This window comes from Phacochoerus africanus, chromosome 10, assembly GCF_016906955.1.
Source record: "Phacochoerus africanus isolate WHEZ1 chromosome 10, ROS_Pafr_v1, whole genome shotgun sequence".
NCBI lineage: Eukaryota > Metazoa > Chordata > Mammalia > Artiodactyla > Suidae > Phacochoerus > Phacochoerus africanus.
Genome location: NC_062553.1, coordinates 1,646,685 through 1,671,378, shown reverse-complemented (window position 1 = coordinate 1,671,378; position 24,694 = coordinate 1,646,685). Strand labels below are relative to the sequence as shown.

The window sequence follows — 24,694 nt, the reverse complement described above, 5'->3', positions numbered from 1 at the left end:
GTTCCCAGGCTAGGGGTCTAATCAGAGCTGTAGCCCCCCGGCCTACACCACAGCCACAGCAACACGGGATCCAAGCCACGTCTGCGACCTGCACCACAGCTAACAGCAACACCGGATCCTTAACCCACTGAGCAAGGCCAGGGATCGAACCCGCAACCTCATGGTTTCTAGTCGGATTCGTTAACCACTCAGCCACAATGGGAACTCCCTCAAGCAACTTCTAAGAATTCCACGGAACAGACAGGTAAACAGCAAATGGCAGGTGCTCTAACAGAAACCAGTACCTTCTGTGAGTCAATCAGAAGCTGATTACCCAACTAGAACCATGAGAGACTGACCCAGGGCACAGCACACAGAAGGTCAGATTAGCTGATGCTCAATCTACCCTGGACTCCACTGGTCCCATTAATGCTTTCAAATTCAACAGCCATGGCAAAGCTCCATCTCTGCACAACTAACATTTTTCTTCCGGCTTTCTTTTGAATTTCTCTGTTTCTTACTCATTTACAAGCAATAGTAGGGAATGGTAGATAAAAGTTGACCTGGCTGAAATAAGTTCAGGCAAAATAAAATTACTACCCACAAGCATTATTTCTGATTAGTTTTTCTTAACTCACAAAGGGTCTGATAAAAGTCATCTGCCTAAGAAGTAAGAGTCTCGCTGGCTCATAGAAAAAGGAACCCTCTACGGTCAAGCCATTCTCAGCCCTATCACTTCCCCTGCTGCACATCAAGTTCCCTGGCCAGGGTCTGAATCTGAGCCGCACGTGCGACCTAGACCACAGCTGTGTTAACACACTGTGCTGGGCTCAGGACTGAGCCAGCAGCGCCACGGAGACAAACCGGACCATGAACCCACCATGTCACAGTGGGAATGATAAAACATTTTTTAAAAAAACTCAGTTCTATGTATTACATACTGTGTGCTCATCTACCTGACATAAAAAAAAAGCATCCGGAAATTTCACCTGGAGGCTGGCAGAGCCCGTGCCCAGTCAGGAAGTACTCACTCATGTTCAAGGCAGCCATCCCTCCTTGCGGAGCTGCTGGGTACACATTCGGCACGTTTGTCGTCATAAAATCCGCTATCTGCTGCAGCGCCAACAGGCCTGTGGGGTTCTTCCCCTTTTTGAACTGTTCCTGTATCATTGATTCCAACTCTTCACAGAAAGCCTAATAAAAGCCAGATGAGAACAATGAGACACCAATTCCTTTCCGTTCCTTGGGAAGGCAGGGCTAACCATTACAAAGATCAGCCTTTCTGTTTGTTTTCATCCAGTGCTGGAAAAGGAAGTGGATATTCTCACACATCTCACTTCTCGCCGCATAAATTAGTACATTCTCTCTGGAAGGGAATTTAACAATACAGAGGCTTAACACTTTGGAAAGGCACTTGCTATTCCTCCGCGTCTTTTCTAGAACTACTCAGAGATGTGCTCAAAGACTTATTCACAAGGATATACATCCCAGTACAACTACGACAGGGAAAACAGCAAGCAGTCTACATTTTACAAGCAGAGGACTGAATAAATACAACGAGTCAGGGGAATTCTATGCACCAGTTCAACATAAAAGGCTGAAAAAAATTAAATAACACTGTTCTCGGCGCTGAGGACACACAGACAGAAAAGAACGGCTTTGCCATCAAGGAACTTAAACCTCAAGAAGGAAGACACAAAAAAGAAGAAAACCCACAGTACAAGGGGACCTCTGTATCCGTCCAAAGCATTCAGATGACCTGTACGTGCAGAAGAGAGCTGAGCTTGGCAATGACCTGTGAGGGTGGAGCCGCCCACCTCCGTTCCAGATTCTGGCCCCGACTCACAGGCACCACCAATGACCTTGCGTGCCTGCTTGGTCCTGACTCCTGAGGTTCAACCTGAGGTCCACACCTTCGCCTCTCAGCCTCCTGATCACCTCCCCTCCAGTGACCCTGTCACTCAACTCACCTGACCTCCTATTTCTAGAGACCTCCCTAGGTCTCTAGGTCACGCCCTAGAGACCTCCCCTTTCCTAGTACCTGGGCCCTCTTCAACCTCAGAGCCAGGCGCGTGCTCTCCATCAGCCTTTCCTGGTGTCCAGCTCAGCCTCCCTTCAAGCCCGTTGTGATCCTAAGACCTCACTTTCACCATCCCTCCCCCTCCCCGTGTCCCGACTCCCCTCACTCACAGCAGACCCGTGCTTTAACAGGCTGACCCTTCCCTTGCTTACAACTTCAACTCTCCGCCATCTCATCCGGCAAAATCCCCACCCTCGCGAGGTTCAACTCTTCTCTGTTTCTGCTCATGCTGCTGATGCTGAGAGGGGCTGGAGGGAAAACCCGGGCCATGCTGCACGGCCTCGCTGTAAATGCATGACCACTGCGCTGAGCGCACCCTTTGCATGAAACCAGGGCCCAGCCCCTCGCCCACGCCCCACGCAGTCTCTGCACGGCTCCCCGGGCTCACTGTCGGCAGACCACCGCACTTGCTGTTCCACTGAGAACAGAGAATCGATCTGAAGGAAATTTCCACAGGCTCCCTCTGACACCCACCCACCCATCGGCATCCATGCCCACACAGTGGGCCTCCCCACTCCATACTGTGGTTGAACGGGCCACACTCCTAAAACCAAGAAACCAACACCAGGACGTTCTATTAAGTAAACCCCAGACTTTAATAGTCTTTTCACGAATGACCTTTCTCTGCTCCAAGCTCCCACAGCGACTGAGGTCAGTAACATGCTGGCGCTGTGTTCTAAACAACAGGGGAGGGACTTCCCTGGATCTCTGCACGCCCAGTGCCTGGCACATAGTAGGTGTGCTGGGTTTAGTTTCTCCACTCTATCCTTTGTGATTTGTACTTGGTTTCTTGCTGCTTTTGCACACGAAAACCGCTCAAGCCAATGTTAACCTGATTTTCCCTCTCACCGCTTTCTTCCCCATCCATCAGCAAATGCTATTTATCCTACCTTCAAAATGAAACTTAAACGAGTCCACCTCTCTCCACATCCACCACCACCAGTGTCCCAAGCTACCATTACCTCTTGTTTGGAAGACGGCTTTCTCTCTCGCCCCATGTGACGCTCTCTCTCTACCAAAGCCAGTGTGAGTTATTCAAAGACAGAACTGTGCTGCTCCCAACTGCAGCTCTCCAATGACTCTCAATTGTACTCAGTGCAAAACAGACTCCCAAGCTGAGCTCGCCAGCCTCCACGCCTGCTCCCTCCTCCAACCCACTGCACCTCCCTCCTTGGAGTGCTCAGGCCACACTGGCTGTCCTTTGACTCTTTCAAGCTCATTCCTATCTCAGGAATTTCACATCTGCTGCTCCCTCAATCCGGAATGTTTCTCCCCCTGATGCCTGCAAGGCTGGCTCCCTACTGTCGTTCGGCACTCGGATTAAATCGTCCTTCTTCAGAGAGGCCTGGTCTAAGCACAGTCATACTCAATCTCATCATCCAGCTGCGCTCCGACTGCGCTGTTTGTCCTTTACTGGTTATCTCCTTCAACTAGACTGCACAGCCTGAGACTCATCTGGGTGTTTACACAGTTGTCATGTATTTATCAAAATTCATCAAGCTGTGTACTTAAGACCTGTATACTTCACGGTAAGTTCTATTATTGAGGAATAACATATGAATACCATTCACAACCAAATAGATAAGCTTCACATGCTTTGTTTACTGCTAAATGCCCAGTTCCTTGAAAATGGAGATGACCAACATTTTTTTTAATTCAATGTGCTATCTGCCAAGTGACACCCCAAAATGTTAACAAAATAAGACAAAAACAGATTAAAAGGATAAAAAGAATGAAGCACGCACAAAGGCAGCAGCATCAACATGAGTAAACTATGAAAACAGCATTGCTTTACCTGAAGATGCAGACAGAGGACACTTAGTTGGGTGTGACTGTGGTTCAAATGCCAACCATAACTTAAAGGTAAAATCAATCAACGATCAGGTACTGTTAAGGTCTCCTAAGTGTCTAGCAGCAAGCTAGGTGGTACTGGAGGAAAGAGTAGTTCTGAAATGGTCCCAATTTATAAACACTCTCCAGAGGGCGTTCCCATTGTGGCTCAGCGGTAACAAGCCCAACTAGTATCCATGAGGATGTGGGTTCAATCCCTGGCCTCGCTAAATGGGTTAAGGATCCGGATTGCTGTGAACTGTGGTGTAAGTCGCAGGAATGGCTCAGGTCCCACACTGCTGTGGCTGTGGTGTAACTCTGATTCAAGCCTAGCCTGGAAACTTCCATATGCCCCAGGTGTGGCCCAAAAAAAAAGGCAAAACAAACAAACAAAAAAACCCAAAACTCTCCAGAGCAGCAGTGAGTAGTAAAAAGGAGAAATAAACATCTCCTACATCTCCTATCCCTTATGACACTGAAGAGTTTCAATGACTGTGTCTGGGAGTTCCCATGATGGCACAGCAAAAACAAATCCGACTAGGAACCATGAGGTTGTGGCTTCGATCCCTGGCCTTGCTCAGTGGGTTAAGGATCCGGCGTTGCCATAAGTTGTGGTGTAGGTCGCAGATGAGGCTCAGATCTGGTGTTGCTGTGGCTGTGGTATCGGCCAGCGCCTACAGCTCCGATTAGACCCCTAACCTAGGAACCTCCGTATGCTGCGAGTGCAGCCCTAAAAAGACAAAAGACAAAAAATAAAATAAAATAAAATAAAGATTGGGTCTGATAATGAACTAAATTGAATTCTTTTTTTTAATGATTTTTTTTTTTTCCCATATAGTTGGTTTATAGTGTTCTGTCAATTATGTCTTGTACAGCGAGGTGACCCAGTCACACTTACACTACACATTCTTTTTCTCACATTATCCTCCATCATGCTCCATCATAAGTGCCTACAGTTCTCAGTGCTGTCCAGGATAAAGTGAACTCTTTTAACAGCCATACACACATATGCACAAGGTGCTGATTTCCTGTGCTGCGGTCAGCGGACTACGACACATGCAGCAGAGCACGGGAGCTGACGTAGCGGAAGAAAGAGGACGACACTTGGTCAGAGAAAAAGCGTCTTACGGGACTTTGCAGAATCATGGACACTCTCTTCTTCTGTTCCATCATATTGAAGTCCTGGCGAAGGTCTGGTGCCATGTTCCTCTCCCGCAAGTACTCGGGATTGTTCTCATCCACCCTGTCGAAATACCTCTCTTTGTGAGGGGCTGTGGTTGGGGGTGGTGAGGTCACCACTGCAGCTCGAGTATCACCATTCATTGCACAATCTTTCTGGGTTCCTACAGAATCAAAAGAAAGTATTGTTTTTGAATCAGTGCTCAGTACCATTTCATAATGAGCACACCAGCCTGATAAATACAATCTGCAGCATGAGAACACCCAGACTGACTGAAGGGTCAGAACCACGACATGTGACGCTTTTCTGTGGCTTCTGAGGCACGTGGCTAATCCGTCATCTCCCACCCTTCCCCCCAGGGAGGGCAGTTTTTTATCCTTGCCACTGTTCTTCAACAGACAAACCTAGCATGCCCTCTGACAAACTGAAAAAGAATTAGACATTAAAACTTTAAGAGTTCCCATTGTGGCGCAGCAGAAACGAGTCCAACTAGTAACCATGAGGATGCAAATTAGATCCCTGGCCTGACTCAGTGGGTCGGGGATCTGGTGTTGCAACTACAGCTCTGATTCGACCCTTAGCCTGGGAACTTCCATATGCCATGGGTGCAGCCCTAAAAACACCAAAAAAAAAAAAAAAAAAAGGATACATGATAAAGTGATAACACATAAAACAGAAGAAAATATTTACAGATCATATATCTGAGAAGAGATCTACATCCAGAATATGCATTTTAATTAAATTAACAATTTAAAAACTTGAAAGTCATCAAGCAACCTCAGTGGATGCCACAGAAACAAAACTGCACAGCTGAGCTCTGCCTAAATTCCTGACGCACAGAATCCTCAAATAGGAATAATGAAACAATTCTTCTAGGCTGCAAGTCCCAGGGCGGTTTGTTACACCACAGCGATAACCAAACCTGTGATAAGGGAAGGCGAAGGACGGCAGCCAGGAGAGTGGGCAGACACTGCTCTCCACCGCATTCGGTCCCCTCACCTCCTGCTTGTCAACACACTGCTGCTGTCTCCCCCTCTCCACAGAGGAGGCGCTCGGGCCACGCAGCCAGGGAGTTAACAGGGCTGAGGTTCCAAAGCAGGCCTTCTGGCTGCAGAGCTCTTGCTCTTCATCACCCAGCTATACTGCAAGTGATGACAATGACGATGGCAGGGAGGGAAACAAGGTCCCCAAAGAGATGGGAAGGACGAAACGAGGGCAGAGGAGCAAAGACGCCTGCAACAGGGGGACCCAACCTTGGGAATCAGGCCAGCGCTATTACCTTTTTTTTTTTTATTGTTTTAATTCTTTATTGTTTGCTTACTATTGAGTTCTGGTTGCTCTTATCTTTTTTTTTTGCTATTTCTTTGGGCCGCTCCCACGGCATATGGAGGTTCCTAGGCTAGGGGTCTAATTGGAACTGTAGCTACTGGCCTACGCCAGAGCCACAGCAACGCAGGATCCGAGCCGCATCTGCAACCTACACCACAGCTCACGGCAACGCCGGATCGTTAACCCACTGAAAAAGGGCAGGGACCGAACCTGCAACCACATGGTTCCTAGTCGGATTCGTTAACCACTGCGCCACGACGGGAACTCCCGCTATTACCTTTTTTAATGTGTGTGAATCAACCTTGTTAGTATACAAATCCAGGAATTCCCATGGTGGCACAGTGGAAACAAATCCAACTAGGAACCATAAGGTTGCGGGTTCAATCCCTGGCCTCGCCCAGTGGGTTAAGGATCCGGCGTTGCCGTGGGCTGTGGTGTAGGTCAAAGACGTGGCTCGGATCTGATGTTGCTGTGACTGCGGTGTAGGCCAGCAGCTGTAGCTCAGCAGCTGTAGCTCCAACCCCTAGCCTGGGAACCTCATATGCCACGAGTGTGGCCCTAAAATGCAAAAAAAAAAAAAAAACAAAAGACCCAAAACCACACAATATACAAATTCATACCCAGCAGGTCTGGGATGGACCTGAGATCCCACAGTGCACATCTCATGAGCACCCAAGTGCTAATGATGCCACTGGACTTGGACCACAATTTGAATAGCAAACCTTTAAAGAATAGTTTGTTTACTAAAAATATGTACTTTGTGATACCAACAGCCAAAGAATCAGTTGAAGAAAACTTTTAAAGAAAAAGGTCAATTTGGATACTGCTTTTCTAAAATCTAAAGATATGATAGAAAGGACAGCATGCTTGAAGGGATACTATTTCAAGGACTTAAAGGCAAAGTATGAAAACAATCAGGGACTAAAAGGCAACACAGGAGGTCTGGTCGTGGCGCAGCAGAAACCAATCCGACTAGGAACCATGAGGTTGCGGGTTCGATCCCTGGCCTCGCTCAGCGGGTTGATCGAACCCGCAACCTCATGGTTCCCAGTCAGATTCCCTTCCTCTGCGCCACAACAGACACTCCTGATGTGCAGTTTTTAAGTGTGTGTTAAGACAGCAAATTTTTTTTAGTAGGATCTCTACAAAGAAATTATTACTTAATCTAAACTTTTTAAAAAGAAATGGAAAAATACAGGAAAAATATCCTGCAATAGTATAAAGTAATTTAAAAATAAAATGGCTTTAAAAAGTAAGATCGGAGTTCCCGTCATGGCGCAGTGGTTAATAAATCCGACTGGGAAGCCTGGGGGTTGTGGGTTCAATCCCTGGCCTTGCTCAGTGGGTTAAGGATCCAGCGTTGCTGTGAGCTGTGGTGTAGGTCGCAGACGTGGCTCAGATCCAGCGTTGCTGTGGCTCTGGCGTAGGCTGGCAGCTGCAGCTCCGATTAGACCCCTAGCCTGGGAACCTCCATATGTGGCTGATGCGACCCTAGAAAAGACAAAAAAAGACCAAAAAAAAAAAGTAAGATAAACGTCCAACAATACACGGTTGTAACATAATCTGCTCAATACAATATTATAAAACTATGAAGACTCTTTAGCGTAATGTATATGAGATTATAACGTTTAAGCGAAAAACTATTAATTTCCTATTTTATTATATAAAGTCATCAATATTATAATCACACAAAGACAAGATGACATAATGGCAAATAAGCTGTATCAAAGTTGAGTAAATTGATTAAAGGAAAGTATGGAATAATGTTCCTCTATCTCAATATCCATAAGGTGGCTAAAATTTAGCCAAGATTCCTACCTTCAACTGATCCATGACAAAGGAGACGAGAACATACAGTGGAGAAAAGACAGCCTGTTCAATAGGTGGTGCTGGGAAAACTAGACAGCCACATGGAAAAGAATGAAATTAGAACACTCCCTAACACCATACCCAAAAATAAACTCGAAATGGATTCAAAATCTAGATATAAGACCAGACACTATAAAACTCTTAGAGGAAAACATAGGCCAGACACTCTCCGACATAAACCACAGCAACATCTTCTCAGATCCACCTCCTAGAGTACTGACAATAAAAGCAAAAATAAACAAATGGGACTTAACAAAACTTTGAAGGTTCTGCAAAGGAAACCCTAAACAAAAAGAAAAGACAACCCACAGAATGGGAGAAAATATTTGCAAATGAATCGACTGACAAGGGATTAATCTCCAAAATTTATAAACACCTCCTACAGCTCAATACCAAAGAAACAAACAACCCTATCAAAAAATGGGCAGGAGTTCCCATCGTGGCGCAGTGGTTAACGAATCCGACTAGGAACCATGAGGTTGCGGGTTCGATTCCTGCCCTTGCTCAGTGGGTTAAGGATCTGGTGTTGCCGTGAGCTGTGGTGTAGGTTGCAGACTCGGCTCGCATCCCGAGTTGCTGTGGCTCTGGCGTAGGCCGGCGGCTGCAGCTCCGATTCAACTCCTAGCCTGGGAACCTCCATATGCCGCAGGAGCAGCCCTAGAAAAGGCAAAAAGACAAAAAAAAAAATGGGCAGAAGATCCAAACAGACACTTCTCCAAAGAAGACATACAAATGGCCAAAAAACACATGAAAAGATGTTCAACATCACTCATTATTAGAGAAATGCACATCAAAACCACGATGAGGTACCATCTTACACCAGCCAGAATGGCTATCATCAAAAAGTCTATAAAGGGGAGTTCCCGTCGTGGCGCAGTGGTTAACAAATCCGACTAGGAACCATGAGGTGGCAGGTTCGATCCCTGCCCTTGATCAGTGGGTTAACAATCCGGCGTTGCCGTGAGCTGTGGTGTACGTCACAGACTCGGCTCGGATCCCGAGTTGCTGTGGCTCTGGCCAGTGGCTACAGCTCCAATTAGACCCCTAGCCTGGGAACCTCCCATAAGCCACGGGAGCAGCTCAAGAAATGGCAAAAAAAAAAAGTCTATAAATAGTTAAGCGCTGGAGAGGGTGTGGAGAAAAAGGGAACCCTCTTACACAGTTGGTGGGAATGTAATTTGGTGCAAGCACTGTGGAAAACAGGATGGAGAGTCCTCAGAAAACTAAACAGAGAAAAAACTACCATCTGATCCAGCAGTCCCGCTCCTGGGCATCTATCCAGAGAAAACCATGACTCGCAAGGACACGTGTACTCCGATGATCACTGCAGTACTATTTGCAATAGCCAAGACATGAAAACAACCTAAATGTCCATCAAGAGAGGACTGGATAAAGAAGCTGTAGTACAAACACACAATGGAATATTACTCAACCAATAAAAGGAACGAAATAACGGCATTTGCAGCAACGTGGATGGACACAGAAATTATCATGCTAAGTGAAACAGCAATATCAAATGCTTTCACTGACATGTGGAATCTAAAAAAAGGACACAATGAACTTCTTTGCAGAACAGATACTGACTCACAGACTTGGAAAAATTTATGGTTTCCAAAGGAGACAAGTTGGGGGATGGGGGGATACAATGAGGTTGTGAGTTGGAAATATTGTAAAATTTGGTTGTAATGATTGTCATACCTGTAATTGTAATAAAATTACACCTATAAATGTAACAAAATTCATTAATTACAAAAAAGAAAAAACAAAAAATGTAAAAAAAAAATTTAAGATTCCACCAATCTTAGGATGTTGATATCAATGAAATCTGAGAATACTTTTTTTTTTTTTTGTCTTTTTGCTATTTCTTTGGGCCGCTCCCGAGGCATATGGAGGTTCCCAGGCTAGGGGTCGAATCGGAGCTGTAGCCACCGGCCTACGCCAGAGCCACAGCAACGCAGGATCCGAGCCACGTCTGCAACCTACACCACAGCTCACGGCAACGCCGGATCCTTCAACCCACTGAGCAAGGGCAGGGACCGAACCCGCAACCTCATGGTTCCCAGTCGGATTCGTTAACCACTGCGCCACGACGGGAACTCCTGAGAACACTTTCAAATAAACACACGCATCCAACAGAACCCAAAAGCCTGGCTGAACCACGATAAAGAGCCCGGCCTGCCCACGTGACATCTGACGTCGCGCATGCACGCGCTCTTCCCCATCCCTACCGTGTCTCTCTGATCCAGATGATCACAACTCGCCTGGACACACGACAGCCTCTTCACAAGCGTCTCTACTTCCAGTCTCCTAACAACCTCCACATCCATCCATCCCACAGGAGGCCCAAGAGTTTTAAAATATAAGTCAGGGAGTTCCCATCGTGGTGCAGCAGAAAGGAATCTGACGAGGAACCATGAGGTTGTGGGTTCAACACCTGGCCTCACTGAGTGGGTTAAGGGTTCGGCATTGCCATGAGCTGTGGTGTAGGTTGCAGACGTGGCTCAGATCTGGCATTGCTGTGCCTGTGGTGTGGGCCGGCAGCAACAGCTCTCATTAGGCCCCTAGCCTGGGAACCCCCATATGCCTCAAGTATGGCCCTAGAAGGACAAATAAATAAATAAATAAAATAAAATATAAATCAGACGTCATTCATTCCCCAGCTTAAAATCTAACAGGTAACAGGAGGACCTTAGCCAGACCCTGACCCAAATAAATTGTAAAATTAAAAACCTGAAAATGACATTCAGGACAATTAGAAATTTGAACACTAACTGGACTTGGATGTCATTAGGGCATTACTGTTAAAATTTTTAGGCATAATATTATTATGGCTATATTACACACATACAGAAATATTTGTGGACTAGATAATAGGACACCTGGAATTTTTGGGGGGAGGGGTCTTTTTAGGGCCGTATCCACAATATGTGGAGGTTCCCAGGCTAGGGATCAGATCAGAGCTGTAGCTGCCAGCCTGCGCCAGAGCTACAGCAATGCCAGATCCAAGCTGCGTCTGCGACCTACACCACAGCTCATGGCAACGCTGGATCCTTAACCCACTGAGCGAGGCCAGGGATCAAACCCGCAACCTCACGGTTCCCAGTTGGATTCATTTCCACTGTGCCACAACTGGAATTCCAAAGGAACTAGTTCTAAAGCTCTGGGGCAGATTCAATTATTTCTTGGCAGCTCCCTTCTAGCACAGACATTTTGCTAACTCCAACCACTCACATAATTTACTTTTGAATCCCTAAAACCAGAACACTCAAACCAAAGGCTGAAACAAGAGTGCGGCCATTAGCAAAATTCTCTGAGTAAAGCATATTCTGGGAGACCCAGAGGATCCTGTCAATTTATTTTTTCTTCTTTTTTTTTTTTTCTTTGTCCTTCCATCATTTCTTGGGCCGCAGCAGCGGCATATGGAGGTTCCCAGGCTAGGGGTCGAATCGGAGCTGCAGCCACCGGCCTACGCCAGAGCCACAGCAACTCGGGATCCGAGCCACATCCGCAACCTACACCACAGCTCACGGCAATGCCGGATCCTTAACCCGCTGAGTAAGGCCCGGAATCGAACCTGCAACCTCATGGTTCCTAGTCGGATTCCTTAACCACTGCACCACGACGGGAACTCCGATCTTGTCAATTTCTAAATGTTCTTAAAACATGTCTCAGAAAGCACAGGTAATAATGAATTACATCACTCCATGGAAGATAAACCAGGAGCTATCAAAAATGCTCACGTGCTACTAAAGTGGAGGCCTCTGCTGGCGCCCCTGGCCACCTCACACCCAACTCCAGACAGCCTTTGGGACTCTCAAAGGGAAACAAGAAGAGAGATGACCTCTGCAGTATCTTCCCTAGTTCATACCTACTCCTGATGCTTGATCTATCTCCCCCAGAGCTACTCTCCACATTACATACAAGACACCAAAGAGGGAGTTCCCGTCGTGGCGCAGTGGTTAACGAATCTGACACCAGGAACCATGAGGTTGCAGGTTCGATCCCTGGCCTTGCTCAGTGAGTTGTGGTGTAGGTCGCAGATGTAGCTTGGATCCTGTGTTGCTGTGGCTCTGGCATAGGCTGGCAGCTACACTCCGATTCGACCCCTGGCCTGGGAACCTCCATATGCTGCAGGAGTGGCCCAAGAAATGGCAAAAAGACAAAAAAAAAAAAAGACACCAAAGATAAGAAGTTACAAAATAAGTGGGAGATGACAGACAAGTGTAATGAAATATGCTTGATACCATGACGGAAATCTTACGTATCAGTAGACGGACAGTGTCTAAGGGGCGGATAAGAGAAGCACAGAGAGGGTATTATGGGTCCAACTGTGTGCCCCTAAACTCATGGCGAAGCCTCAACTCCCAGTACCCCAGAATGTCACCTTCTTTAGAACTGGGGTCACTCGTCGCAGATGTAATCAGTGAAAATGACGTCATACTGGAGCAGGGTGAGTCCCTAATGTAACCTGAGTGGTGTCCTTACAAAAAGGGGAGACCTGGACACAAACACGAACACGGGGAGAACACCATGTCGGGGTGAAGGCAGAGATCGGCCACGGGGACGCCTCCGCAAGCCAAGGAACCACAAGACTGCCAGCAAATCAGCAGCCAGGGGACAGGCCCTTCCAGCCTCAGAAGGAACCAGCCCTGGGAGTTCCCATCGTGGCTCAGCGGAAAGGAATCTGAGTAGTATCCATGAGGATACAGGTTCGATCCCTGGCCTCGCTCAGTGGGTTAAGGATCTGGTGTTGCCGTGGGCTATGGTGTGGGTCACAGACGCAGCTCGGATCCTGCATTGCTGTGGCTGTGGCCAGCAGCTACAGCTCTGTGTGGACCCCTCCTGGGAACCTCCATATGCCGCAGGTGCGGCCCTAAAAAGGCAGAAAAAAAGAAAGAAGAAGGAACCAGCCTGCTGATACCCTGACCTTGCACTTCTGGTCTCCAGAACTGAGACAATAAACTTCTGCCTAAGCTGCCCAGTCTGTGGTCCTGCGTCACAGCAGCCCCGTGGCACTCACAGAGAGGGCTGTCAGGAAAGCCCCAGAGAAGAGACGCTTTGCTCTTAGAGCTAAGCAGGCGCTTCCAGGTTGGCCTGAGGCAGGTGGCAGTAACCTGGTGAAGGAACATCTCTGGGAAGGCTCCACGGGGTTTGCACCCAGAATGAAATGGCGTCACTGGGACACACTCGATTCCACAGGAGATGATTCACCAAAACAGAAGGGGGGCAGCTCCTGTGAGGTGACAGATATGTTAAGTAACAGGATTATGGGAATCACCTCACAGCATATACGCGTCCTGAAGCATCTCGTACCCTCTAAAAATTTACAATTTTGTCAACTAAACCTCCATAAAGCTTTTTTTTTTTTTTTGCACTTTTTGGGGCCACACATGCAACATAGGGAAGCTCCCAGGCTAGGGGTCAGATCTGAGCTGCAGCTGCCAGCCTGCACCACAGCCACAGCAACACCAGATCCTTGGCCCACTGAGTGAGGCCAGAGATGAACCCACGTCCTCATGCATACTGATTGGATTTGTTACTACTGAGCTACAACAGGAACTCCTAGAAAAAGAGCTTAAAAGAAAAAGTGGAGTCTTTGCTACAAAGAGTGAGTGCCTACATTCTAAACAGGCTGATGGCTGAGCTCAGGCGAAGGGCTGGGAACGCGGCTGCAGAGACAGTCCAGACCCTATCAGGCAACTTGGGTGGGAAGACAGAAGAGACAGGGAGGCCAGCAGAAACTCCTGACAAACTCTCAGAACCCTACGGCTCTGGAAGGGGTTCTGAGCCAGTCGGTGAGGACGCTCCCATACCTACTGGCAGGACGGAGCCCAACCCCAGAGCCCTCCTCCAAAGAAGAACACACCTCCTTACTGCCGACAGGCAGGCCTAGCTCGCCATTCCCTCTGAAGGACACAGCAACACCTACCTTGAGTTTAGGATTCCTCTTGGCAGCTGCAGGCTGAATGTGCCCTGCTCGGGACCCCAAGGCTCAGGAAAAGCCTTTAATCACTCTTGATCGGATCATTGCTATTCCTGCTCTCCAGACGTTCTCTTGCAGGTGAAACCAATCGACAGCTCCCTTTAGAACAGGCGCTGCTTGCTAAGTGGTAATTACTGATTTAAAATTCATTTTTACACACATCAACTCCTCTTTCCTACAGACAAAGAAACTGAGGGGCAAAGCAGTCAGGTAGCCTGTAGTGGGGCTGCTAAGGTCTGAACCCAGGCTGCCTGCTCCAGAGCACCTGCTCTTAAGTATTTACCACACTCTACCTCTCAGCATCATGCATCCCTGCAAGCTCAAATTAGAAAAGAAAGGAAAAAAGGTAAAACTGAATCAAAACAGTGCTTCCTGGCCTTGCTGCCTGCGCTTCCGCTCCTTTCAAAGAGGAATCACCTGGGAGGCCCTCATGCTTCCTCTGGCCTTTAGGATGAATGGCTTGTTCACAGGTTCCCAGCTTAAATCTTCCACATTTTATTAAGTTTTCACATGGTCATATACCTGCCGTTTTCTTTTAACTGTAACATTGAATCAATCTTCTGGTGTAGGAAGAGACTCTTGTTACTTGGCTTAAGGTTACATAGCGATAAGAAGAGAAGCAAGAATTTCAAATGAAGATTATAGTTTAGAGACAGTGCCCTTTTTTTTTTTTTGCCTCTCCAGTGATAAGAGGAAGTTCCTGGGCCAGGATCAAACCCATACCACAGAGGCGATCCAAGCCAGTACAGTGACAACACCAGATTCTTAACACACTGTACAAGAGAACTCCTAGACTGTGCTTTTTTTTTTTTTTTTTCTTTTTAAGGCCACACCCATGGCATATGGAAGTTCCCAGACTAGGGGTAGAATCAGAGCTGTAGCTGCTGGTCTACACCACAGCCACACATGATCCAAGCCTCGTCTGCAACCTACACCACAGCTCACGGCAATCACTGAGCAAGGCCTAGAGACTGTGCTTTTAATTGCTTCTCACTAAATGGTCTCCTTGTGCTGATAAAAGGGTTCTCCAACCCAAGGGTCAGTAGAGGACAGTGGACAGGCCACTAACACAGGGCTAGGAATCTGTGGTTAGTTCCACTGCTTCCACTGTATAACATCAACACTTAGGAAGTCCTCATCTATAAAGCAAAACTATCTCCCTAACCTAATGATCAAATGAGACAGTGTACCTGAGAGCAGCTCAGAGAGAAAATGAGAGAGAGGGTCACCGTCTCCACGACGCCCAAACTCACACCAACTCTCCCCAAAGCCAGCTGAGGAAAACACAACCAGAAAATTCGAGGGAGGAGCTCTCCTTGCGGTGCAGTGGAAACAAGTCTGACCAGAAACCATGAGGTTGCGGGATCGATCCCTGGCCTCGCTCAGTGGGTTAAAGATCTGGTGTTGCATGAGCTGTGGTGTAGGTCGCAGACCAGCTCGGATCCAGTGTTGCTATGGCTGTGGTGGAGGCCGGCAGCTGTAGCTCCGATTCAAGACCCTAGCCTGGGAACCTCCACATGCCTTGAGTGCGGCCCTAAAAAGGAAAAAAAAAGAAAAGAAAATGCCAGAGACTCAGTAGAGTGGCCAGTGCAGGAACTGCATAAGGCAGGGCCACAGGCCACAGCAGATCACCATGTTTCCACACAGAGGAAGAACGAACTCTGAGTTCAAGCTGCTCAGACCGCAAAATAAATAAACGGCCAAATCAGGGCCTGCGCCCAGGACCATTCCCCAAATGCCAAGGTCAGTCTTGCACAGCCACGCAGGAAGTCAAAATGTGGGTGCTGGCCAAGAGCAGGCAGGCACACTGGCATCTCCTAAGGCAGCACCGTCTCCTCACCAGTCAGCACAGAAGAGGCCTCGATAATCATCTGCCAAACGGGGGAATGGTGAAAAGAAGTGCGAAGTCATTCTCCACTACTAACTTCTCGAAATCCTGCTTTCACCCAAAAAAATATATTTGACGTGACATCCACTACTTTCAGATAGCATGGGAGTAAATATTAATCTGTATACCTTTTTTTTTTTTTTTTTGGTCTTTTGAGGGTTGTACCCATGACACATGGAGGTTCCCAGGCTAGGGGTCTAATCGGAACTGTAGCCACCAGCCTACACCACAGCCATGGCAACACAGGATCCAAGCCGCATCTGCGAACTGCACCACAGCCCACGGCAATGCTGGATCCTTAACCCACTGAGAGTGGCCAGGGATCAAACCTGCATCCTCATGGATGCTACTCAGGTTCGTTTCCACTGGGCCACGATGGGACTTCCCAATCAGTACACTCTTTAACAAGTGCTCTCAAGAAGAAATTCCACAAAAGAATTTCAGGAGAGGAATCTAGGAGATTTTTGTTTGTTTGTTTGTTTTGTTTTGTTTTGTTTGACCATGGCATGCAGGACTCCCTGGGCCAGGGACCAAACCCGAGCCACAGCAGTGACCACACTAAATCCTTAATTAACCACTAGGTCACCAGGGAACTCTCTATTTTTACTTTTTTCACTACATTTTTGCTTAAGTAATGAAGATTTTCAAAAGTCACGGTCTCACTAAAACAGAACGTTTCCTGAATTTCATTCCATGAGAGTGGCTTGCTAATGGAAGGGTCTGAGTTGGATTTTTGTTTATTTTTCTGGGAAGAAGGAAGGTGAGAAAGCTTGCCAGGGCTGTAAATAATAAGAAAGATTAAAATACTGCAAAAACAAACAAGCAGTTTTTTTCAGAACTTAATGGTCAGTAACTAAATGTTCCTATGTGTGAAGTAATTGGTTCTGTGGAAGACAAATGATAAAAGGAAGCTGTGAAGATATTAGTCAGCCAGGGCTAATAAACTGAGAACAACAAAACCGTTGAGTTTGCGAAGAGACACATTCTATACACACAAAGGCTGAAACATGAGCTACGTTATCACCTCTGAGACTTCTGGAAACAGTGCCAAGTTTTCCTCTTTAGAGCTAGGCAGGAAGTATTTAAAATCATAACAATTAGTCTAAGTAAAAATCTGCCAAAGGTATAGTCTCTGAAAAGCATGTCAACTGATGGAGACTGGAAATCCTTTAGCTATGAAATAACTACGAGCACACAAGTTTTTAGTGGTCTCTTTCACAAAAATAAGGATCTACTATCAAGTTAAAAAAAGCAAGACACAGAGAACTTTTTTTGTTTTTTGGGTTTTTTTTTTTTGCTTTTTAGGGCCACACCCATAGCATATGCAGGTTCCCAGGCTAGGGGTCGAATCAGAGCTACAGCTGCCAACCTATACCACAGCCACAGCAAGGCAGGATCCGAGCCTCGTCTGGACCTACACCACAGCTCACGACAACCCAAGATCCTTAACCCACTGAGCAAGGCCAGGGACCGAACCCTCAACCTCATGGTTCCTAGCTGGATTCGTTTCCGCTGCACCATGATGAGAACTCCCAGAGAATAATATATTTATAGTACCTCTTGGGGGAAAAAGAAGGGATAAGAAAAATACTCATATTTACATTTTTTAGAAGTAGGAAGAATATGCAAGAAGATTTAAAAAGGGGGGTTATACTTGTAAGTTACGAGAGGGATCTGGGTGGACAGAGGATAGAGACGGTCAGGAAAGTCTTTACTGTTCACACATATACTAACCTCAATTTATAAAAAGACAAACGTGAAAACAACCACCACGAGACCTGCCACTGTGGTTCCGTGGGTGAAGTGTCCGGCACTGTCTCTCTGAGGATTCGGGCTCCATACGTGGCCTTGCTCAGTGGGTGAAGTGTCCGGCATTGTCATAAGCTGCAGCGTGGGCCAGAGACGCAGCTCAGACCCTGCCTGGCTGTGGCTGTGGTGCAGGCCGGCAGCTGCAGCTCTGAACTGACCCCTGGCCTGGGAGGTTCCATATGCTGCAGGTGCAGCATGAAAAACATGATGAACATCAGGAAAATCACAAGCATTCCTGAACGTGTACATGACCAGAGAACACAGCAGCTTATAATTCTAGCAGTGTGATGACATCGAATATTTAAAGTTTTATAGTTTTTATTGTTTTTCTCCCCTCGTTTCCACCAAGTGTCTGGAGCCATGTATATCCATACTGTAATCTCTGAGGTGTCCACAGGCAAGCCCCCCAGTGGTTCTGGGTGCATATCTATAAAATATTATATATATATATATATATATATATTTTTTTTTTTTAAGGTTTTTAAATGGTTGGCACTTGTGGCATATGGAAGTTCCTGGGCTAGGGACTGAATGGGAGCCACAGCTGCAGGCCTACCTCATGGCCACAGCAATGCCAGATCATTAACCCACTGAGCGAAGCCAGGGATGGAACCCACATCCTCATAGATCTAGTTCGGTTCTTAACCTGCTGAGCCACAACAGGAACTCTGTTGAGAATGTTAGTAGAGTGCCCCAACCTTGATTTTATAGGTGATAAAATGTAGGTTCTAAAAGACTGTCTTACCCTAAGCTAGGGATAATAAGATAACCAAACTCTCAAGCTGAGAACTGAGTTGCAAAGATATAGGGTTAATGAGCCCCTCGTAGCTGGTCCTCCAAAATGATTCCATTCACATTAGAGTCATTTATGACTGAATATTTCTTTAAATTAATACTGGCTAATTAAAAAAGTATTTCTTTAAATCAATACTTAGCTCCATTTTGTAGCTGCTACCTACTTCCAGCCTACCAAAAGCAGCTCCTGGCCTCTAAGCACAACAGGGCATTTCACCGCGTAAGGAATCAAGGACCTCGGATGTGCCTCCCCCCTCATGCCAGGGAATGACAGGCAAAGTTTACTGCTGAAGAGCAGGGCGCTTATCACACTGGTCTTAAGGTCTGAAGCTATTTATCGGGGGAAATCACTCACCTTGCTCCCTCCGAAAGACAGACCTATGCCCTTCCGTAGTCTAAGCGCCTTACGCTACTGTCCGATACACAGGAGGTGCTCAATAAAAGTGCAGTGAACCCAAGAGCTGCAGGCGGTGAGCAAGCCTGAGGACCTTTAGAGCCTTTCTGACTCAGTGCTATAAAGGTCTCCATGATAGTTTAACTCTAACCCCTTCATTTTAAAAGAAGGAAAAGTGAGGAGTTCCCATTGTGGCTCAGTGGGTTAAGACCCTGACTAGTATCCATGAGGATGCAGGTTCGATCCCTGGCCTCACTTAGTGCCTTATGGATCCAGTGTTGCTGCAAGCTGCGGCGTAGGTCGCAGATGCATCTTGGATCTGGTGTTGCTATGGCTGCAGTGTCGGCTGGTGGCTGTGTCTCTGATTGGATCCCTAACCTAGGAACTTCCATATGCAATGGGTGTGGCCCTAAAAAGACACACATACATACATACACACATGTAAGAAAACTGAGGCTCAGACAAAGGAGAAGATGGCCGTGGGCAGGCAGGGAGTCACGGGCCTGGTGTGTCTGGAGTCAGGCTGAGGGCAAGTCTGAGGTCCACGTACTGCTGACGGTTGTGTGACCCTGGACAAGACGCTTAGCTTCCCCTGGGGCTCGCCTTCCTCATCTATAAACAGAGCTTGTAACGGCCACCTTGAGGGACAGCGTAAGGATCACAAGTGCTGAGAGTGGACACACATTAAAGGGTGGCTGTGATCACTGGACAAGTCTAGAGCCAAAGTGTCCTGGCCCCACCTATGGACATTCCACAGCACCAACTGCTTCGTGCTCAAATTGCTGGCGGCAAATAACAGAAAATTTCTGATCTCTGTCACAACTATAACTGGTTTCAAAAACACATTAAAAATACTTTCTGGTATACATACTTTTTTCGCTTTTTAGGGCCACCCCCATGGCATATGGAGGTTTCCAGGGTAGGGGTCAAATCAGAGCTACTGCTGCCAGCCTACACCACAGCCGAAGGAACCGAGCCACATCTGTGGCCTACACCACAGCTCACAGCAACACCAGATCCTTAACCCACTGAGAGAGGCCAGGGATCGAACCCACAACCTCATGGTTCCTAGTTGGATTCATTTCCACTGCACCATGACGGGAACTCCCTAGTATATATATTTTATTCCCCATCATCACTAGCACCAGAGGAATTTCCTTTGCTAATATCCAAAAAACTCAAGTCTTTAAAAATTCCAAATGAGGAGTTCCCGTCATGGCTCAGTGGTTAACGAATCCGACTAGGATCTATGAGGTTGAGGGTTCGATCCCTGGCCTTACTCAGTGGGTTAAGGATCCGGCGTTCCCACGAACGGTGGTGTAGGTCGCAGACGCAGCTCGGATCCCACGTTGCTATGGCTCTGGCGTAGGCCGGCACCTAGAGCTCTGATTGGATCCCTAGCCTGGGAACCTCCATATGCTGCGGGAGCGACCCTAGAAAAGGAGAAAAAGACAAACAAACAAACAAAAAAATGTTTTAAAAAAATTGTGAAAGTCTTAAAAAATATGAAAAAATAGCCAAAAATAAAAAGACGAAGGAAAATTATGTCTCAAATTACATCTATTTATTACTTTTTACTTATGGTGCTTAATTAATAAAAAAATTTTTAATGGTACCATTTCAACAGACATGACACTACTGAGGTAGAGGGGAGAATTCAAACTCTAAAAGGCTCTGCCTGCACTTGGGGCATGGACAGAAGCAACAGACCTATAAGTTTCCAAATGCAACTGAAGTAGAAGGCAAAGGATAACCTCATCAAGAGCCTACTGAGCTCCTACAAGGAAGCTCATACAGGCCAGGCACCACTCTTCAACTGGGAGGCCTGGAGATTCCACACACAAAACAAAGATTTCTGCCTTCAGGAAATACATATGCTAGTAGAGGGGGCCAGGCAATAAGCCTGATAAAAAAGTAAATCACACAGTAGGTTACAAGACACGGTGCCATGGGTAGGGAACTGGGGAACAGGGGTGGGGAGATCAGTGGCAACATGAACTAGGAAGGGTTCCCAGAGGTGACATCACAGGTAGGAAGGGCATCAGGCACTCCAGGCAGCAGGCAGCTAGAGCCAAGGCCAGGAGGGAGGACTGGTCTTTGTTTGGCACTGGAAGAGGGGATAAAACTGAAGGTGCTTATTATCATTTTCTTTAGGCACGGAAACAGTTCAGCTATATTTTGGTAAGTAAGCAAACAAAGATACAAGGAATGCCACTCATACCTAATGTCCAAAACAGAACTCTTTCATGGGTTTTTTTTTTCTCTTCCTTTTAGGGCCGCACCTGCAGCGTATGAACGTTCCCAGCCTAGGGGTTGAATTGGAGCTGCAGCTGCCAGCCTGCGCCATGGCCACAGCCACTCAGGATCTGAGCCATGTCTGTGACTTACTGCAGCTCCCAGCAATGCCGACCCTTTAACCCACTGAGCAGGGGCAGGGATCGAACCTGCATCCTCACTGATACTAGTCGGTTTCTTAACCTGCTGAAGCACAAAAGGAACTCCCCAAAACAGAACGCTTAACCCTTCCCCCAGCCTTAGACTCTTATAGTTCATTCTCCACAAAACATAATCAAACGAGCTCCTGCCTCTGCTCAATTCCGTCAATGGCTTCCCACAGTCCCTGGAATAATATGCGAAACCTCTCTCACAGCCAGCAGGACCCCAGTTTGGACCCCAGCCATCTTTCTGCCATGCTGTCCCACATGCACTAGGCTCCCTCCTGTCTGCAAGCACGCCCAGCTCCTTCCTGCCTCAGAGCCTTTAGACCGTTCTCTCTGCCCAGAACAAACTCACTCCAGCTACTCTGAGCGCCTTACTCCTTATCAGTCAGGTTTCAGGTCAACTTTCAGTTCCAAACTTTGAGACACATTCAACTTTTGAAATTAGTTCCCCTTACCGCCGTACTTAGAGTAACCTCATTCCCAATTCTCTCAAATCACCCTGAGTTTTCTTTCCCTTCCAGGCACTTACCCTCACTTTCAAAGCACAGACTCTGGGGAGTTCCCGTCGAGGTGCAGCAGAAACAAATCTGACTAGGAACCATGAGGTTTCGGGTTCAGTCCCTCACCTCGCTCCGTGGGTTAAGGATCGCAGATGCAGCTTGGATCTGGTGTGGCTGTAGCTGTGGTGTAGGCCGACAGCTGTAGCTCTGATTAGACCCCTAGCCTGGGAACCTCCATATGCCACTGGTGGGGCCCTAAAAAAAAAAGGACAAAAAACACAGACTCTGGAGCCAGACTGCCTGAGTTCAAACTGCAGCTCAGCCATTTATTGGCTCTGTAGGTTTGGGAAATTTTCTTAAGTTCCCTGGTGTCAGTTTCCACATCCGAAATAATGAGGTTAACAAACGTACCCCCTTATATAGTTAACGCATGTAAAATACTTAGAACAAGTGTCTGACACAGTAATTAACAAGTGTTAATTATTAGCACTACTGTCAGAAATTCAATGACTGTCCTACTAGAATGTAACCCCCCCACAAGAAGGCAGGAGACTCATCTGTCTCACTCACTACTGTTTTCACAGGACTATCACACCTAATAGGCCCTCGATGAATATATACGGAGGAACAAATACACATCCAGGGCTCACATTTTAATTTTCATATTATTTTTCCAGGTCTCACATTTTGGACTGGCAATGAATCTAGGTCTGGATTCCAGAGGCATCTGACTGTAAGAAAAGCCATCACTTTGCTTCATTTAATCACAACAGATGTATGACTAAAGAGACTCTGGGGATACAAGCAGCTAACTAGATAAGACTCCACAAATCGCAGCCTGCCACTCACAAGGAAGTTCCAGACTGCTAATGAACAATCGGTGTATCAAATTGGGTTTTGTGTTTCTAGTTACCTGAGTATTGTGTGTCTAAGAATTGCGTCAATTCCCGAAGTTGATATACAAAGCCAAAGCTGGATGTCTCCAGCCCTCTGGTTCTGGAGACTCGAGCAAGCGTCACTCCCAAAGGTGGGGAAATGAGAAAGGAGAACACAAGACCTGTGGCCTGAGCGTGAGGACCCGGCTGAGCAAGTCAGGAGGCACGGGTTGACTTTTTTTTTTAAATGGAGGCTGGAAAAATCATTCCAGAATGTCCTGAGAAAATCAGTAATGACCCTGAACAAGTGAAACCTCTGAAGGCTGCCCGTCAAAGCAAGGGTCCTCTGTCCATACCCACACCAATCAGGGGGTGGAGGTATCAGGTCTCACCAAAGACATGTGAGCTAGAATATGTAGATTTGATAAGAAAAAAACCCTGCAATCCAGTTAAATACATTAGGAAGGACTATCAACACTAGCCTGTTTTTACCTCAAATTAATACTTAGCCAAGTAATACTATCACTTTTAAACAGAATTTAACCCAGTTTTAAAATGAACCAATAGGAGTTCCCGTCGTGGCTCAGTGGTTAACAAATCTGACTAGGAACCATGAGGTTGTGAGTTCGATCCCTGGCGTTGCTCAGTGGGTTAAGGATCCGGTGTTGCCGTGAGCTGTGGTGTAGGTTGCAGACTCGGCTCGGAGCTGGCGTTGCGGTGGCTGTGGTGTAGGCCGGCGGCTACAGCTCCAATTGGACCTCTAGCCTGGGAACTGCCATATGCCGCAGGAGCGGCCCAAGAAATGGCAAAAAGACAAAAAATAAAAAAAAATAAATAAAATAAAACAAAATAAATAAAATGAACCAATAATTCATTCTTTCCCAAGTATGTTATACTGTGTGTCTAGGAAAACCCTGGTACCTTGGCCTTGCAGCCTGACGTTCTGGCTAGAAATAGATAGGAACGGTCTAGTCAAGTGTTCATTCCCAAGCCGTAAATGAACAGTAATGCTTTGTTTCCTTAGGTCAAAGCTGCTCGAGTCCCAAAAGCATGACATACTGCAAAATGATTTATGCACAACAGCTCAGAACATTTCTGAAAAACTAGAGCATATTTTAACAAGTCAATAAAAATGGAGAGTACTTTCAAATACCTGTAACAGCACAAATAAGCATTTCTCCCAAATGGGACCCTTTTAGAAAATTATAGTTGCAGGACCTTGCCTAGCGTAGGAGCTCAAAGAACAGGTGCTAAATGAAACAGCAGAACACTGGCAAGGAAAGTAAACAGTATAAGAAACCCTTTGAAGGGGATTACATATCAAGTTTCACCTCCTGGAGTTCCCGTCATGGATCAGTGGTTAATGAATCCAACTAGGAACCATGAGGTTGTAGGTTCGATTCCTGGCGTCGCTCAGTGGCTTAAGGATCCAGCGTTGCCATGAGCTGTGGTGTCGAGGACGTATCGAGGATGTGGCTCGGCTCGGATCCCAAGATGCTGACAGGACAGGTGTAGCTCCGACTGGACCCCTAGCTTGGGAACCTCCATATACCGAGGGTGCAAACCTAGAAAAGGCAAAAAGACCAAAAGAGAAAAAAAAAGTTTCACTTCCTTTTCGCTCACATACGCTTAAAAGGAAGCAGAGGTATCAGAAAAATTTTCCCTTCTTTGACAGATGGGAAATGGCTGCTTTATTTGACATTTCTCTGATTAGTAGGAAAGGATGAATGTTTTTCATGTTT

General features: G+C 46.7%; 1 protein-coding gene across 14 annotated transcripts in view; it reads right to left on the bottom strand.

Annotated features, from left to right (window-relative positions):
* The window catches only part of ADD1 (adducin 1), an 81,761-nt gene that overhangs the window by 37,980 nt on the left and 19,087 nt on the right, over positions 1 to 24,694 (bottom strand). For all 14 annotated transcript variants that reach the window (XM_047799430.1, XM_047799432.1, XM_047799435.1 and 11 more), the window contains exons 2-3: positions 5,018 to 5,232; positions 1,011 to 1,173 (exon numbers count right to left, since the gene is read on the bottom strand). In XM_047799430.1, coding sequence (XP_047655386.1) covers positions 1,011 to 1,173; positions 5,018 to 5,212 — 358 coding nt within the window. In that variant the 5' untranslated portion in view covers positions 5,213 to 5,232. The remainder of the gene's footprint in view (positions 1 to 1,010; positions 1,174 to 5,017; positions 5,233 to 24,694) is intronic.